The sequence below is a fragment of the Netta rufina genome (assembly GCF_964035555.1).
Source record: "Netta rufina genome assembly, chromosome: 6".
Taxonomy (NCBI): domain Eukaryota; kingdom Metazoa; phylum Chordata; class Aves; order Anseriformes; family Anatidae; genus Netta; species Netta rufina.
The window spans coordinates 4,545,002-4,560,777 of NC_140129.1; the positions used below are offsets into that span (position 1 = coordinate 4,545,002).

A 15,776-nucleotide genomic window follows, 5' to 3' on the forward strand; every position below is an offset into this window, starting at 1 on the left:
AATCACTGAATTTTCTGGTTTCCATAGAGAAAAAAAACCACATTATTTATAATATCACATGTGATATCTTTTAATGAAAACACCACTAAATGTAAACATTTCAGTTTCCTTTTTTCTTGCGTAGGCGCTGCTGACCATTTCTAATGCAGAAAAACATAATATTATGAAAAAACTGTTAATAAAACAAATGCTTGCCATTCAAAAATAGATGATTAATACGAACAGGGGGTTGGTTCTATAAAAGCGAAGTATACTGAGGATGTGTAGAGATTTTATAGTTAAATTCAATACATGCATTATCAATTATTCATGGCGATTGTTAATATAACTTACATTTTCTATTAGGTCACAAATTATAGCGTTGTTGAAATACTCAATATGAGTCCACTCAATTCCCTACAGGAAAAAAAAAAAAAAGTTTGAACAGGAAAACAACTGATGGAGCTTTTCCCCCCAGGCAATTTAAATTATATTCCCGTTAACTATTTTTGCATTTAGTTCTATATGCTTACCAACATCTTATTTATTAAAAAAAAAATCACCATGGAATCATCTCCTGCTAACATTATCTGCGCAAAACGACTGCCCTTGAGCAGCTGCCAAACCCACTCTCCATTCCTTTCCCCCATCAGTGTCAGCTTCCCATGCACTCCTCTGGAGCTGGGCCAGCTGCCTCCTGCCCAGCCCGGGTCAGCACAGCTCTCTGCACGCTCACACTGATTAGAAGGGAAAAAGCCCATTTCAGTGCAAGCATCTGAGATCAAAATTTCTAAGCTCTAAGGGTCCTTTTTTTTTTATTTTTTTTTTTTGGTTTTGTTTTGTTTCCTTTTTTTTTTAATGGGTGGAAGAAAAAAAGGCTAAATTTAGATGACATCTGAAAAATCCAGTCTGTCATTCAGATATTCTGATTTTTTTCAACTATCAGCAATAACGTTTCCAGGATGAGATGCTCATGCATATGGAGGTACAAGCAGGGTAAAGGATTGGGAAAAAAAATCATTCAGAATTTGCATTCTGAAGTGACATCGTAGACTGGAAAACAGTTTATGTTTTCCGGAGTGTTCAAAATACCACTCGAGAAGCAAATTGCAGTAATTACGTTTCATGAGTTTCCCCATTATACACAAAAAAAAAAAAGAAAAAAAAAAGGCATGTCAAAGCTTCATATTATATCCTCGGGATTATACAGCAGGAACTTGACTCAATTTTCAAAAATGTTTGCACAGCAGAATGGTTTCACCCAATGTGAGCATGGACAGCACATGCCAGTATCTACATACCTCTCGGATGTACTCCTCCTGCTCTTCTTTGAGGGTTAGTTCAATGAAGATCTGCTGCAGCTTCTCATTACAGTAGTTGATAATGAATTGCTCAAAGCTGTTGTCCTGTCAGATAAAACATTTGCATTTGGCTGTTGTGGAAACACACTGGAGCTGAGCTGGAGTAGGTTACTGCAGCAGTTGCAAGCCCGTGAGCTGCTTTATTAACTACTCCTCCTAGTTTTGTGATGTGATGGTTCGAGCCATATTTTATGGAGAGTGAGATTAGTTTGGGAAATTTAGCCCTAACCCTTCCCTGAGGCTTCCTCCACTGCAGAGAGCAGAAACTGTTGGTTTATATTCGTGATGCCTCTGTACCAACAACTTGGGACGAGTCATACGGACACCTGTGGTGTCAGGGAATGCACAGGGCAGAGAATTAGGAGAGGAGCCCCCAGGGACCCCTCTCGCACACCGGTGCAACTGAGGCTCTACTCCTGACATCGCCTGGGCCGGGACTGCAGGATAAAAGCAGCGCTTCCTCTTCATCTCCAGGATGTTAAATGAGTGCAGTTTGGAGGCCAGACGCCCATTCTGAGGGCCACTTTCAAAGAAAAAGGGAACATCAGCAGCTTCTTTTTTTTTTTTTTTTTTTTTTTTCCTAACCAGTGCTTTTAAGAGCCATTAATACTGTAAGAATTGTATACATGTGTCTGCAGCAATAACTGCAATCAGGAGTAATTTGGGATATCTACCTCTGGTCTTCTCTTCTGGGCTTTGTGGTTCCTCCACACACCCCAACTTCTTTTTCTTTTTTTTTTTTTTCTATTCCTCAAGAGCACATTGCTTAATGGGGAAGGCTGAATATTTGCATAATAAACCACTTTACCTTCTTCCACTAAGAAATCAGTGTGCTCTACAATACCTGTGAATCTCAAGTTATGATAATAGATTTTTTATTATTTTTTATTATTATTACTATAGGCAACTGCAATCATTTAAGTGCTTAAATTAAGGATCTGGTCACTATGATTAAGAACACACAAGCAGATTAGAAAATATTGAGGCAGCACAGATTACTTTGATCAATTTAGTTTTAGGGAGAGCAAAATCACAGCTGATCAGCAAACTTTCTCAGCCGCATCAAATTCTGCCCCTCACACCAATTGCAATTATCAATCAGAGACTGCAAAACTCGCACAGCTCTAGATGAGAAAGTTAAAATTTGGCATGCATCAAAACCGGCACTGCAAACAAGTCATACTTACTGCATTCTGTTGCAAAAAGAAATTACATAAACTGCGGTCAGTACTTATACCACTTCCACGGAAACACAGAACAAAAACATCAATTAGCATTTATTTGGTGTACCAAGAAGAACAGCCTTCTTTATCACGTTTATATTCCACTGAAAATGTCAACTAGAGCATAGATGATATATATTGCACATGTGGAGATGAGTGTGTGTTTAGGTACGGTCCGAAGATGACTGAATAAGCTGAGGGATTGAATCACATCGCAGTGTAGCACAGAACAGCACTCCTGCACAGTCGCACCTCTAAATCAGCACATATCTTTTGTCTCTAAAAGCCACACGTATAACCTTTGGGAGATAAATCTCAGTAAAGTGAAGGAGGGGGAGGTAGGAGAGAGCACGTGAGGAATGAGTAAAAGCTGATTTGACACATGCAGATAAAGCCTTCACTTCAGATATATTTAGTGGGAAGTGAAAGGATCCCAGCTGACATCACCTTGGCAAGAGGAAGGGTCAAACACGCTTCCCATCCTCCTGCCAGGTACACGCCACCAACGCAGCAAGGCTGTTCCTCCAAAAGCCCATGTTATTCGGGCTGCAAGGACGGCAGGACTCATATCTTACACATTACACACAGCCCTCAAAAGGGGAGAGAAAACCAACTGCAAATCCAGATCTAAAGGGTCATTAACAGTACATTAAAGTAACTGCTAGATGCCTTCCTGATTTGCTACATACCTGTGATATTTACGTTTTGACAAAGAAAATAAAAGCAAAATCCACAGCGCTCTTTGGAAATCACTTATTTTAACCGAGAAAATTGTACTTGACATTGCCAAGCCATTGAAAATTGCCATTCCGGGAAAGAGGCATTGAAGTTCAGCAGTGATTTTGGCATTTATGTGCAATACAGAGCAAAAAGCTAGCAGTTGATTACAGCACAAAGTGAGGGAATATGTTTGGGATTAATGAAATTCTCAAAACACTTAACTCTGAACAAATCAGTAGGCATTCAGTACGTCAAATGTTCTTCGGAAAGAGGCATTTCCTTTCACAGGTTGTAAGAAACACTATGTGAAAAACTGATTGCAGTGCTTGTTTCTGGGTAAAACTGAATAAAGTAACAAAGAACCTGCGAATTTATTCACTCTTACTGGAAAGCTATAACTTTTAATTATGCCAGGGCTTCACAAACCAGAAAGACCCATGCACACAATATTTTAATGATGTCTCCTTGAAATTAATGTGACAGAGCTAGGACGGGATCTAAAGGATGTCTGGCATTAGTTTTTTAGAAGACAATGGGGAGTGATTAGTGCCACTGACAGCACACCACAAACCCATGCAGGAGAAATGGGCTGGGAGGACCCAGCAGCCGGAGACCGTGTGTGCTCCTTGTGCTGAGCGTCCTCACTAAGTGACAGAAGGGGCTTTGCTAAGCACAGAAGCAGCACAGACACCAAAATTGGAAGTGTTAGTAAATTTAAATATTCTTAGAAAAATGTAGGAAAGAAAAAAAATTAGGCTAGGACTTCTCAAACACCAAAGAGCGCCCGTTTCTCTTCCAGGCCATAAATCTGCTACTTGAATGTTGTAAGCATCACTTCAATCAGTGCATTTTTATAGCAGCGTTTCAACTATCCCTTTGAAGCCACTATGGAATACAAAATATAACCTTTGGGGAAGAAAAAAAAAAAAAAAAAAAAAAAGCTCAGTCTCTCAAATTAAATTAAAGGTACTGGGAAACAGAATGTCACCTGAAGTAGACTTGAAGTCACATTAAATTTATAGATCCAGATCAAGCAACCACCCTTAGCTTATCCTATCCATCTATTATTGGGTGCAACAATAAATTTAGACAATTAGAAAAATGCACTGACAAAAATCAAGGCCTGCTTCACCATGCTTTTCACTTCACAAATTATGGTGTCTTGGACATACAGTTTTATTCTTTATCAGCCTTCAGACTACTGGGCATCAGGTTGACTGCTTGGCAAGTAGCAAGTTTTTGATCTCAAAAAAAAAAAAATCTGCTCCGTGCAGAAATATAATGCTTATATAAGCAAGCAGATCATAACGTTGTACTCACTGAGGTGTACGAGTCACCCGTGGAAAGACAGAAGTTCAAGTTTGGAACCACTGATATTACATGAATTACAGACAGGTGGCTTTAAAGCCTACAGAAAATATTTTTTGTTCCTTAATATTTTACCTAATTTCTTCTTTGGAAGATTCCAGTCATGCAAATCATGGAAGTATATGAAAAAACACGTATGGATGTTCCTGACCTTATGCATTGTTGTACCAGCAAAACATCAATAACAAATTAAAAATATAAAATTAATTTTTGTCAATAATAATAATAGGGCTAAATGTCTCTTACTAGCCTCAGGCATAAATGTCTCAATATGCTGATGCTAAGAGTCACCTCTTGCATTAGATTTAAGTGTTGCATTTTCTTGTGTCCTTTCCACTTCAGTGTCTTCCACAAATGAAGCGTATTCAGTTCACCCAAACCTACAGCCTCAGCTACGTCATCAGTATCACACATATCCATGATGTTTCTCAGGATTTCCTCTTCCTTCTTAATCTTTCACCCTACCAGTTCTTGCTGAGAGCCAATTCAAAAACCTATGCACTGCTGAGTCTATGCCCACACTGACAAAGAGGTGTCCAGCACGCACCTTTTCGAATGTCTTATCTGAACACAGAAAACAGAAAAATACACGGGAAGCATTTAAGTGAAAAGCACCATTTAAAACAAAACTCAGATATCTCAAGTTATGAGATGGAATCAACAGACCTAATGCCATTACAAAGAACTTTTTGATCAATACTGGGGAGAAAAACACATACAGAGACTGACATATTTGGTCTAACACATGAAGCCACAGAAAGTAACTTTCAGCCAACGTAGCCACTGGCATCAAAGTCCCTGACCTCCTTCTACCCTGGGCAGGTGAGCCCAAGTGGTTCTGTCAGGCCTCTACACAACTACTGAGGCCCCCTATAAAAAAGCCAGATGGCAAAGGTAATGATGAAAATAGACCAACAAGCTTGCTTTGCTGAGTGGTGGAATGAATGGTGAACTGAGCCAGCAAATTTCATTTACACCCTACTGTGATGTCTGGGGATAGCGATCTTTATGTACATGTATGACCACAGAAGGATGTACAACAGTACATATAAAGAAAATGAAAAAAGAAAAAAAACACCATGCTTTTTTTTATCTTAGAAAGCAATAGGATACATGGGACCCACTGGACTTTTTTTTTTTTTTTCCCGGTAAACTTTCACAAAGTTCATGAAGATCTGTTATGAATATTTATCCCTTACTGAGGAGTTACTGTGACTGCCTGGATAGTTCTGAAACAACAGGACTCACAAAGCAGCAAGAACCTGCTACATCACCTTACCCATTCCTCTGCTAAGACATGACAGCTGCTGTATGACCAAGTGTTATTTCCACAGCCTCAAGGAGAGCATTTGTGTGCATTTGCTCCAGCATTTCTATTTCCTCTGCTGAAAGCAGACAGCCAATGGGATTTACTTCATAAACTTGCCTTTTGCAAAGTAAGCCTCTCTAAATACTTAAATTATAATGTGATTAATCAAATGGTGATTAACTTCCTGAGATGAACCTCTGCTTCTGAATGCTAGCACATAAGGGGAAACAATTGCTGCAGATCCATTCGGAAGTCTCCCTAGCACCTAGGAATCCAACCAAGGGTCACTCCGCAGAGCTGCCTGCTCTCACAACACTTGTCTGCAGACGTGGTTGATCAATTCCAGATTAAAAACTCAGTTCTCCTCTTGCACACTAGCCGCGGCTTTATCCTGTGCGATCAGATTGAGCAGAGGGCTGGGTACGTGCATCTTGGCACCACTGCTTGCCAGCATACGATGAGCTGCTTGGCATCAGAAGAGGGTCGAACAATTTCTAAAAGGAAATCTGCTGCAAGGTATAGTGACTAGAACAAATTACATTTTGGAGATTAAGGACAACAGATAACCACAGCTGAGTTAGAGCTGAAGTCGAGACATGGAGAAAGGGGCCCCAGAACCTAAAAAGATGAAGATAACAGAAGAACCTGATAAGCCCATTTGCTCCATATGCTTTTTTCTCTATTAAGTCTTCTTTCTAGGTATTTGACGTTTCTCAGCAAAATCATCCTTAGGGAAAAGAAGTCTTGGGGCCAGCAGCAATCTCTCAGAGCTCAGCATGGTCTGCGACTGCCATTTCCTTCATTTAATGAACAGGCGAGAAGCAGGCAAAGCGACTGGGCCAAGCCGCTACGCAGGTTTATGGTAAAAGGGGAAACACCTCCTCAGTTTCATCATGCCTCAGACATCTCAGAAATGTCTTTTCAGTGTTTACGCTCTCCTTACTCGGTTGCCTTTCTCTAAACAAGAGATAATTATCAGAACTGTGAATATGTTAACATAATGAAATGGCATTCTTCATATTTCCAATGGCATTTCCTCAATGAAGACACTGCACTTTATCAATGTCCAGCCGACAGCTCAGACACAGCTGTACATGCAACATGACCAAGCTTCTTTCAAGGGGCTTCTGTACAAAAGCAAGAAGCTAACTGTGCCTGCAATAAGCAGAAGTGCTAGCACAGAGCATCACCGACAAAGAAAAGGGCCTGGTTTTACCGCTGGGCAGCTCGTTTGGTTCTTTTTTCTTGGAGGCGTTTTTATTTACTGCTGATTTTTACGCAGAACACAGCTGATGCTCTTGTGAGCTTGGATCAAAACGAGCTGAACAGATGCTGTCCCAGGAACTTCTCCTGAAACTATCGATTCAGCCGGGGAATTTGGGGAGATGTTTAAAGCCCTTCCACACAGCGGATGGCACTTCTCCCAGCCACAGGCAGGGCTGCCCACGCCAGCCCTGACGCTGCACAGGGGAGGCAGAGCCTGAATATCTGACAGCCTGGAGCACACCACGTGGGGATCCACCAGTACCCCTCAACCACGTTATCCAAGACGTTCACCACCCAAGAAGCGAGATGAGGCGCACCTAACACCTCGGAGCAACCCTCAGCACATCTCCGAGGGCTAGCAGAAGGCCTCGGGCCTTCTTTGGCCTCCGCTTTGGCAGCTCCATCCCTGGCACGGCCCCACTTCTCGCCCAGCTAAAAACCAGACACAGGGTGCTGTGCCAGGGGACCCAGCAGAGTTTTTGTGCTCTCAAGCTGTCTCCTCTGGCAAGAATAAACCTTGTTTGGCAGCCCCAGCTTTTTGCTGTGGGCTGCTAGGCCCCAGCCACCTGCAGCCCTCGCCCTGCTCTTCCTCCTCACAACCCCACCATTTTGCAGGGATGTGGAAACCACATCTGCCCCAAAACACCACACGGAGCACGGCAGCCAGCAGCCCAGCCGCCTCTGGATTTCCACTAACCGTAATCCCTGCCCCAGCCCAAATCACAGCCCGGACTGCAGCCCAGCAGCACATTTGGCTGCTCCAACATTCAGATAAATTTGGGTAGGGTAGGGTCAGGCTTCAACCCACTGCCCGAGCTCCGGCAGCATTACATGACCGGCCTGGTTCTGCAGCCTGCCTTTTTGCATTTAATCCTAGTCCCTAATCCTTGCCCACAGACAATTTGCACAGAGGTGCCCAAAATTTCAGCATTCAGCTCGCAAAACTCGCGGTCCCAAAATACATCTTACCACAAAGGGCATGGCAGAAATCAAAACCAAACACAGCTTTACAGCACCTGTTTTGGGGCTGGTTAGCTCAGCTTTCTGTCGAGATCTGCCAAACCCACAGAGGCTGAGGATTATCAATAGATTTAAATTGCCTAATCTGAGTTTTTTGACAGCCCAGTGCTTAGATCTGTGTTCTTGGATAGCTTTGGGGTTTGTCTGAAAAACGCTTTTTGTGCTTGATAAAAACACCAACAGAACCGAATACAAAGCATGTAAGGCAATATTGCCATCACACCGTTCATTATCTTCCCTTTGCTAAGCTTCAAGAACTTTCCAGTTACTTTGTAAGCAAACTTCACCTTAAATTGCAGAAAATCACAGAAAAAAAAAAAAAAAACAAACAGCAGCAAGTAAGCAGCCATCTTTCAAAACCAGCTGAAAGAAATCTCATTTACATAAACTTTAATTTGTTCATAATAAATCATCATCAAAAGGTCAAATGTAGGATTTTTCAGAATGGTAGATCCTGTGGTGGTTTTTTTTGTTTGTTTGTTTTTTTGTTTGTTTGTTTTATATATATATATATTATTATTTATTTATTTTTATTCTTCTTATAGGAGGAATTGTAAGATGATTTAAGGAATCATCCTCAACAGGAATAAGGCCTGGCTGGAACTTATTAAAAAAAAATCCAGTTTTTGCAGTGGAAGCAGATTACTCTTTAATGTATTCCAATAACTTTTAAGTGAGAACCTCAGAGCAAAACAGCTAACTAGAATATCATTAGTTTACTCTTATAGTGAACCTGATGGGCAAGTGTAACATTAAAGGCAAAAAAATAAACGTTAAAAAAATCAGTAAGCAAGTATCCTGCCACTTATTGCAACAGTGTTAATCTTCCCATGTAAATATTTAGCATATATATGAAAAACTCCTGCTAGCCCTGCTATGATTTTTTTTTGCGTATTCTGTCTCCATTCATGATCATAACTAGACAGAAACAGATGGGGAATTAGATGATCTTTAAGGTCATTTAATGATAGATCTAGATGCTTCCTGAGTAGAAACATGTTTAAAGCAGGTCTTTTTATCTTCAGCATATCAAACAGTTTACAAACTTAAAACTCAGACCTTTTTTTAACAAGTGATGAAGTCTTTCAAATTTATTTTAGCAAAAAAAAATTCTTTGTGATCACGTTAATTCTAACCTTTAAGAACAAACATAATGAAAATATGACTTAAGAATTAGATTCAAAAGGGAACTGCACATTTTTAGTTAGTGGTTGTAAGTGATTTTTCATTAGATGGATAATAGTCACTGCCATCAGCTACACTTCAGCTAATATTTGAATGTTTAGTAATCATATTTCCAAAGGCACTACACAGCAAAACACTTCAAATTTTACTACATTTTTAATGCTAAAAATCTTAAGACATTATTGACTTTTCATCAAGTTTCCTTTATTGATCATCATTGAAATTTCATTCATTTATTGCTTGGTTTAATATAATTAATATTAACACTACATATTTTCTGCGAAGCAGTTACTTGAGTTCTCAACAATAACTGTTGAGACACTGTGTTTTCTCAAAATCTTTAATAATTTTTGTGAGGCTTGATCATTTGTTTTAAGACTCAACATAAAAGTATTTGTCTGGCATCCTCTCAGTTGATGTTACTATATATACATTCATTCAACTGACCACAAGAACAACCACGCTTTGTCTCTGCAGACTTATTTTACTCCATTTAAGGATTATGACATTACATCATCTTTTATTCCAACAAGAGCTGCATAGAAAATGAATTTTCTTTTCCTTTGAAAAGAGTGTCTTTGATTCATCAAGAGATTCTTTGCCTTTGAGAATAAATCAGCAGTTTCTGATGATAAAATTAGCCCGTCTGGAAACACAGGGATGGCTAAATGGGAAATACACCTGATGCAGGATTTTCTGAGGGATTCTTTTGCTATCAACACCCTTTAAATTACAGTACTGCCATGCAGTCCCAATACTGACAGCTGTACTCTGTAGCAAATCCAGAAAGCTAATTTAATCGAGTTGCTTATTCAAACATCTTCAAATAAAAATCTGGTATAATACCAGCCACATGTGTTTCTCGCATGCTGTCTGAATCCCATTTTGGATGTTCAGAAAAAATTCCACTTATTTCAGTGATGCTGAACCAGGATGCTTGGGTGGAGCCCTCACCAGACCTTAGCGCGTGAGAGAAACAATCCCATCTTGCATGAATGTATTTCTGAATTGCCTTTCCCACCTCTTCCAGTAGAAGCAGTGCTCATCATTTAAAGAACTGAAAAACAACTGCCCATATTATTCTAAAGTTTTTTGTCTGAATTGGAAAGTTGCCTTGTAATTCAGTTTGCAAGATAAGGGAGAAAAGCCTTGTTTTTCTCTTTTCCTTTTGCAAACCTGCATCACCTGTACTCAGCTACTTACTTATAACCTTCTCAGATGTTGAACTCCTACAAAAAAACAAAATGACATGGGAGAAACAAGCTTTATTTAGCCTGTTTCTGCAACACCATCCCACAAACACCATTACACAGTTGGCTTACGCGCTTCTGCAAGCTTCCAGTTTCCACCTCCCCCTAGAGACTTACCCTTAAATCAAACAGAACAGAAAGGTAATGAAAACAAGGGTCCTGCCCCGAGATGTCAGTACTACCTTTGCACTGCCCAGCTTGCTAAGGGTACACACCAAGGACCAGCACCAGAGATCTTGTGCTGAAACCTGAATTCAGCCACATGACTGCTTGCAATGTATTTTCATAAATACTCTCTTATGTTTAATACAAACAATATAAACCTAGCTGAGTAAACCCTTGAAGCAAGTATCAGCTTTGTTTTTCCTCTTCGCAGAGGTATTTTGATTTGCACATACTTTGATGTTATGCTTCTGAAATAAAGCTTACACCACCCTCCCACATGTAATTACTCTTCTCTAGATTGTTCCCATCTTCTACAGTCTAAACATCCCCGGATTTTCAAGAATGATGTAGGGAAGTGGGTAAGGTTTGAATGTTTTCTACTCGTGTTTCTCCCCAGTTGAGTTTCTAGTTCAAATAGTATTCTAATATTTCCAACCAAGACCTATAAATCTCTTAAAATAAACTGTCAGAGTAAGATTTATGAAGACCCTCTCCCCCTGATGTTCTTTAACCCAATTAAAAATTCCTCATTTATTGTTTTTGTTTTAGAATATCTCCATTCTAAAAATACTATCGTAAACAAACAGCAGTGAACCACAGATCATCAGCTAGGAATCAGTACAGAATATTTATCTAAGTGAACCAAAATTAAATGGAATATAATTCCTTGTCTGATTTTGACAGGAAAAAATGTATAGTTTCTGGTTCGATTTTTAAAGGAAGCAAACCTTGTTCAAAGACACCCACAAAACGCCTGGGTTTCTCTTAAGTTCAGAATGTATGTCACAACAAAAAGCATTGAAGTTTATTGTCATAAATATTTATTTACCTATGGTGTAGAAACACAAGTTTGTCTTCCAAGAATTTTTGTTTCAGTTGCCATACACACCAAGACATTTTTTCTCTGGCTTACTTTTCTACATTTTTTTTGTCAGTATAACACACTTAATCAAATTACATGTATTGTGCTTACATATTCATAAACTACTCTATTAGGTTTAATAACATCTCTCACATTAAACGTTTACTATTATAAAGGTCTTACCTCAAAAATTTCAAAGCCATAGATGTCCAGCACGCCCATTACCTTCTTTCTCACTTTAGTTTGTGCCTTTAAAAAATATTAATAATAATAATGGGTTATTCGTCTGTACTTTTCAGACTGGACAGTCAAAAAAACTAATGTGTTTCTTAAGTAGGCTGTCAGGTCGTGTAAACTAAGAGGTTAAGTGTGGCTTCTCAAAGTAAGTTAATGTGAACGTTTTCATGAGCTTACAACAGAGCAGACAGCAATTTTTTGAGCTGTGATACAGTTATTCACCTGTACCTTAACAGCATACAACCAGGAAAAATGAAATTGGCAAACGCAGTTTTACCATCCAGTTTAATTTAATTCACTTCTATCGATTTTCTTACAGGCACAAAACAGCAATACCTTAATGCTCTCATTGATTCTGGTAACAAGCCAAGAAAAGAGCCGACTGTATAAATTCTTAGCCAGAGCATCACGGGCGTAATAAGCCTAAACAGAAGAAAGAAGAAAAACATTATAAATGCTGGGCTAAACCCAAGTTTTTTTTATATTACCACAATATTTTAAAGGTTCTGTGGACTGAGTGTGCATGCCTCAGGTGGCAGTGCCTCTGCCTAAGCAGACTCCTGAGGCAAAGCAGAGTGCCAGGGCATCTCAGCAGTGCGGGCAGCTTGCTGGTGCATCCCTCCATCCAGCAGCTGCAGCCAGGGCACTTGTTCTGCCTTCCTGCTTGTCTGGAAATCCTCTCAAGACTCACATCCCCCATCCTGATCCTAAGCAAAGGATATGGTCAACTGCAGTTAGAGAAACTGCCTTCCTGCTAGCCTGAGCTGATGAGACATGGGTGGCAATCAACTTTGCAGCATGGCAGAAAGATAAGTTCACACTGGCAGCAGTTTTTCAGCTGCCTGGGGCATACAACTCACATGAAATTACTCCAGCTGCTCTAAACAAAACCAGGCTGCTACACCACAATACTTTCAACATGCGTTCTGTGCAGAACTGCCTTAGCTTTTCATCCGCTGCAACGTTTTCCTATCCCTTGTCTGCTTGACATAATTAACGCATGAAAACAAAACACTCAGCATATTTGAACACTTCGAAACTGTTGAATAAAAACACACTTATGATAGTGATATGTTTTACTCAGTTCAGCCTCTTAGTTGTGGTCTTACTGTGGGAGTTGTGGATTAGTTATGTAGAATAAGATGCCATTTAAAACAATTCTTTCTGTTACAATCAGGACGTCGTTTTACCTGAGCCACATTCAGTGTTGTTGAAACTTTTTCTTGCTTGGCCTCAACTGTCCGGAAGCTGAAAGCTCTCTCCAGTACCGACTGGTCTATACCTGTCAACTCGCAGATTTCCTTGAGCTCTAACATGAAAAAGGAGGGTGGAAATATAATGAGCCCTTTCATCCCACTGTTCTTATTCCCCAAAACTATTAGCTTTAAAATAGGTCAGTGTTTTCCCAAAACAGGTTTTCTTCAACAGAAATGTCTCTCAACCATGCTCCCTCCCCTCCACTGCCAAGCAAAGCTTTATTTTATTTTTTTTTAAAGGCACAGCATGAGGAAGCAGGATCCAGTGAGTTATTAGCCTGAAAGCACTTTCTATTTGGATATTTCTGCAAAGAAATTTTTCTTCCATTTGTCACAGACTACTTTTCTTGATGAAAGGCTTTCAAATGAAAATAATTCAACTTTCAAAATGTATCAACTGCAAAAACATGCCATCAAATCGCCAAATAAATCTGAAACTACAGACAGAAATAGGCTACTACTACTACAAAAAAAATCAAAACGCCTTCACTGCAGAATAATCAAGCAGTTACAGAAATGCAAAGTACCAATCAACATTTCAGAAGAAAGCGTTAATGAAGTGAAAAAAAAAAATCAGTTTTAGAATTTCAAACACAGAGCGATTGAAATTGCACAAAATTCAACCCCTATTTGCCTGTGGGTGAGTTTTGGAAACCATCTAATTTAATTAATCTAGGTATGTGTACAGAAATGACAAAATCCATAGTGACTTCAGACAAATTAATGCTTTCCCTCCCATCACTAATCTCATCTTACCGTTTTTATCTTTGATTTTACTTTCATCTAAGCCATTGACGCGAGATTCAGGCTTAAATTCAATATTTCCCAATTTTAAAACTGCTGCCACCACTTCAAAAACAGACTGAGTTTCATGATCCATAAAACCAACAATCTGCATAGCATTCTGGAAAGGAGAGAGACAAAATCATAAGATAAAAGAATCTAAATTCAAACAACCCTACCTGCAAAATTCACCATTTATACATATTAGCATGCATTAGAAATGTTTTATAAACACTTATGTTACAAAAACAAAACCAAACCAATATAATTGCTAGGCTTAGATAACAGATAAGTACATTTTTGAACGTAAAAGGTGACAGAGGATCTGTTAATCGAGCTAGCATATCAGTCCAATCCACTTCCAGGATTCACATCAAACTTCTGACAAGAGCTGAAGGGTTTTTTAAAAAGCATATTTTTTTTAGCCACTTAAGTTTATAACCCAGCCACATTAACCATAGTCAAATGAAGGTCTGCTGTCTTCTCAGTCCACTCTGTTGCTCTAAAAGCAGTAACTTTTAGAATCTAGATTTGTACACACTGGATAACAGGGTCCCATTCTTCTCGACCCTGAGTACAGTTTAAGCAAAAGCATCACGGTAAACCAGCTTAAGAACCATCTCCCAGCCTTGCTTTCCTTTCACCTCCATCAGCAAAGCCCAGCCACTGCCACCACCTACCCAGTCCCTGATATTTCTTACCCTCACTGTTCTGAAGTTCGCAGCATCGTCCACCCCATTTACTCTGGCAGAGTCAAGGCCCAGGTAGTTGTATCTGCTGAAGTCCCGCTCCAGCTTGAGTTTGCCTAATAAATCAAATAAAAATACCATTGTAACAGCATGCTTATTAGCAGCAATTTTACTCCCAGAACCAGTATTGTCAATAGCTATTTTTATTAATAGGATTAAATTGTCTTTAAGGACCTTTCAAATTCAAGCATTTTGGATAAGAACAGGCTTTCTTCTTTGTCTGTAACACTTTGCAAAGCCATTTCTGACCCAGGTATCTGGTAATATCAAGCCATACATTTACTCCAGGTACCACCACCACCAATTTGAAAAATGAAACAGCATTGCATCTCCCACAAAAGAAGGTGGTCCACAGGTGGAAGAGTCCATAAAAGAAGGTCTGTTTCCAAAAACAGCACATCTCATACTTACAGAGGAAGTCTTCTGATGCACCAGACAGGATCTGATAGAAAATATGAAAGTTTCTTTCACCTCTTGGCTGCTTAACAACCCGGGACTTCTCTAGCAGATCTAAACAAAAGAAACCCCACAGGTCAGGGAAAGACTTAGCAAAGCACTTTAATGTGAATGTACTGCCCCATCTTTTCACACCTTATTGCTTTATCACCAGCAAGCCAGAAGACAATAAATGATGGCATGAACAGTATCACAAATTATCACGTTAGGATGTATTTCTCAGCCAAGTTCTCTGAGCAAGGCCCAATGCACTTCTAAATGCTGCAGCCTACGAGCAGAACTCAGGTCACAGGAGGAGATGTGCTCAAAAGACATCAACCCATGTAAGTAAAGCCACAAAACCAAGATTTGGTAAGAATTCTTATATTAAAATAAATAAACAAATAAAAATATTATAAAATAAATATTATAAGATAAATATTATAAAATAAATGAATGAATGAATACCGAAAGGCTATGCACGTGACAGGAAGACTTGTGGGCTTGCTCAATACTTCCCCTGCATGGCTTCCACAATATCCCACGCGTATTATACCATCCCTTTCCTCACATTCCCATTTGTGCTGAAACTGCTCCTGTTCAGTGCT

General features: G+C 39.5%; 1 protein-coding gene across 2 annotated transcripts in view; it reads right to left on the reverse strand.

The window, feature by feature from the left end:
- The window catches only part of MYO1B (myosin IB), a 90,909-nt gene that overhangs the window by 26,830 nt on the left and 48,303 nt on the right, over positions 1-15,776 (reverse strand). For both annotated transcript variants that reach the window (XM_084289668.1, XM_084289669.1), the window contains exons 8-15: positions 15,145-15,243; positions 14,686-14,789; positions 13,958-14,105; positions 13,136-13,254; positions 12,282-12,368; positions 11,892-11,957; positions 1,281-1,385; positions 334-396 (exon numbers count right to left, since the gene is read on the reverse strand). In XM_084289668.1, the coding sequence (XP_084145794.1) occupies positions 334-396; positions 1,281-1,385; positions 11,892-11,957; positions 12,282-12,368; positions 13,136-13,254; positions 13,958-14,105; positions 14,686-14,789; positions 15,145-15,243 (791 nt within the window). The remainder of the gene's footprint in view (positions 1-333; positions 397-1,280; positions 1,386-11,891; positions 11,958-12,281; positions 12,369-13,135; positions 13,255-13,957; positions 14,106-14,685; positions 14,790-15,144; positions 15,244-15,776) is intronic.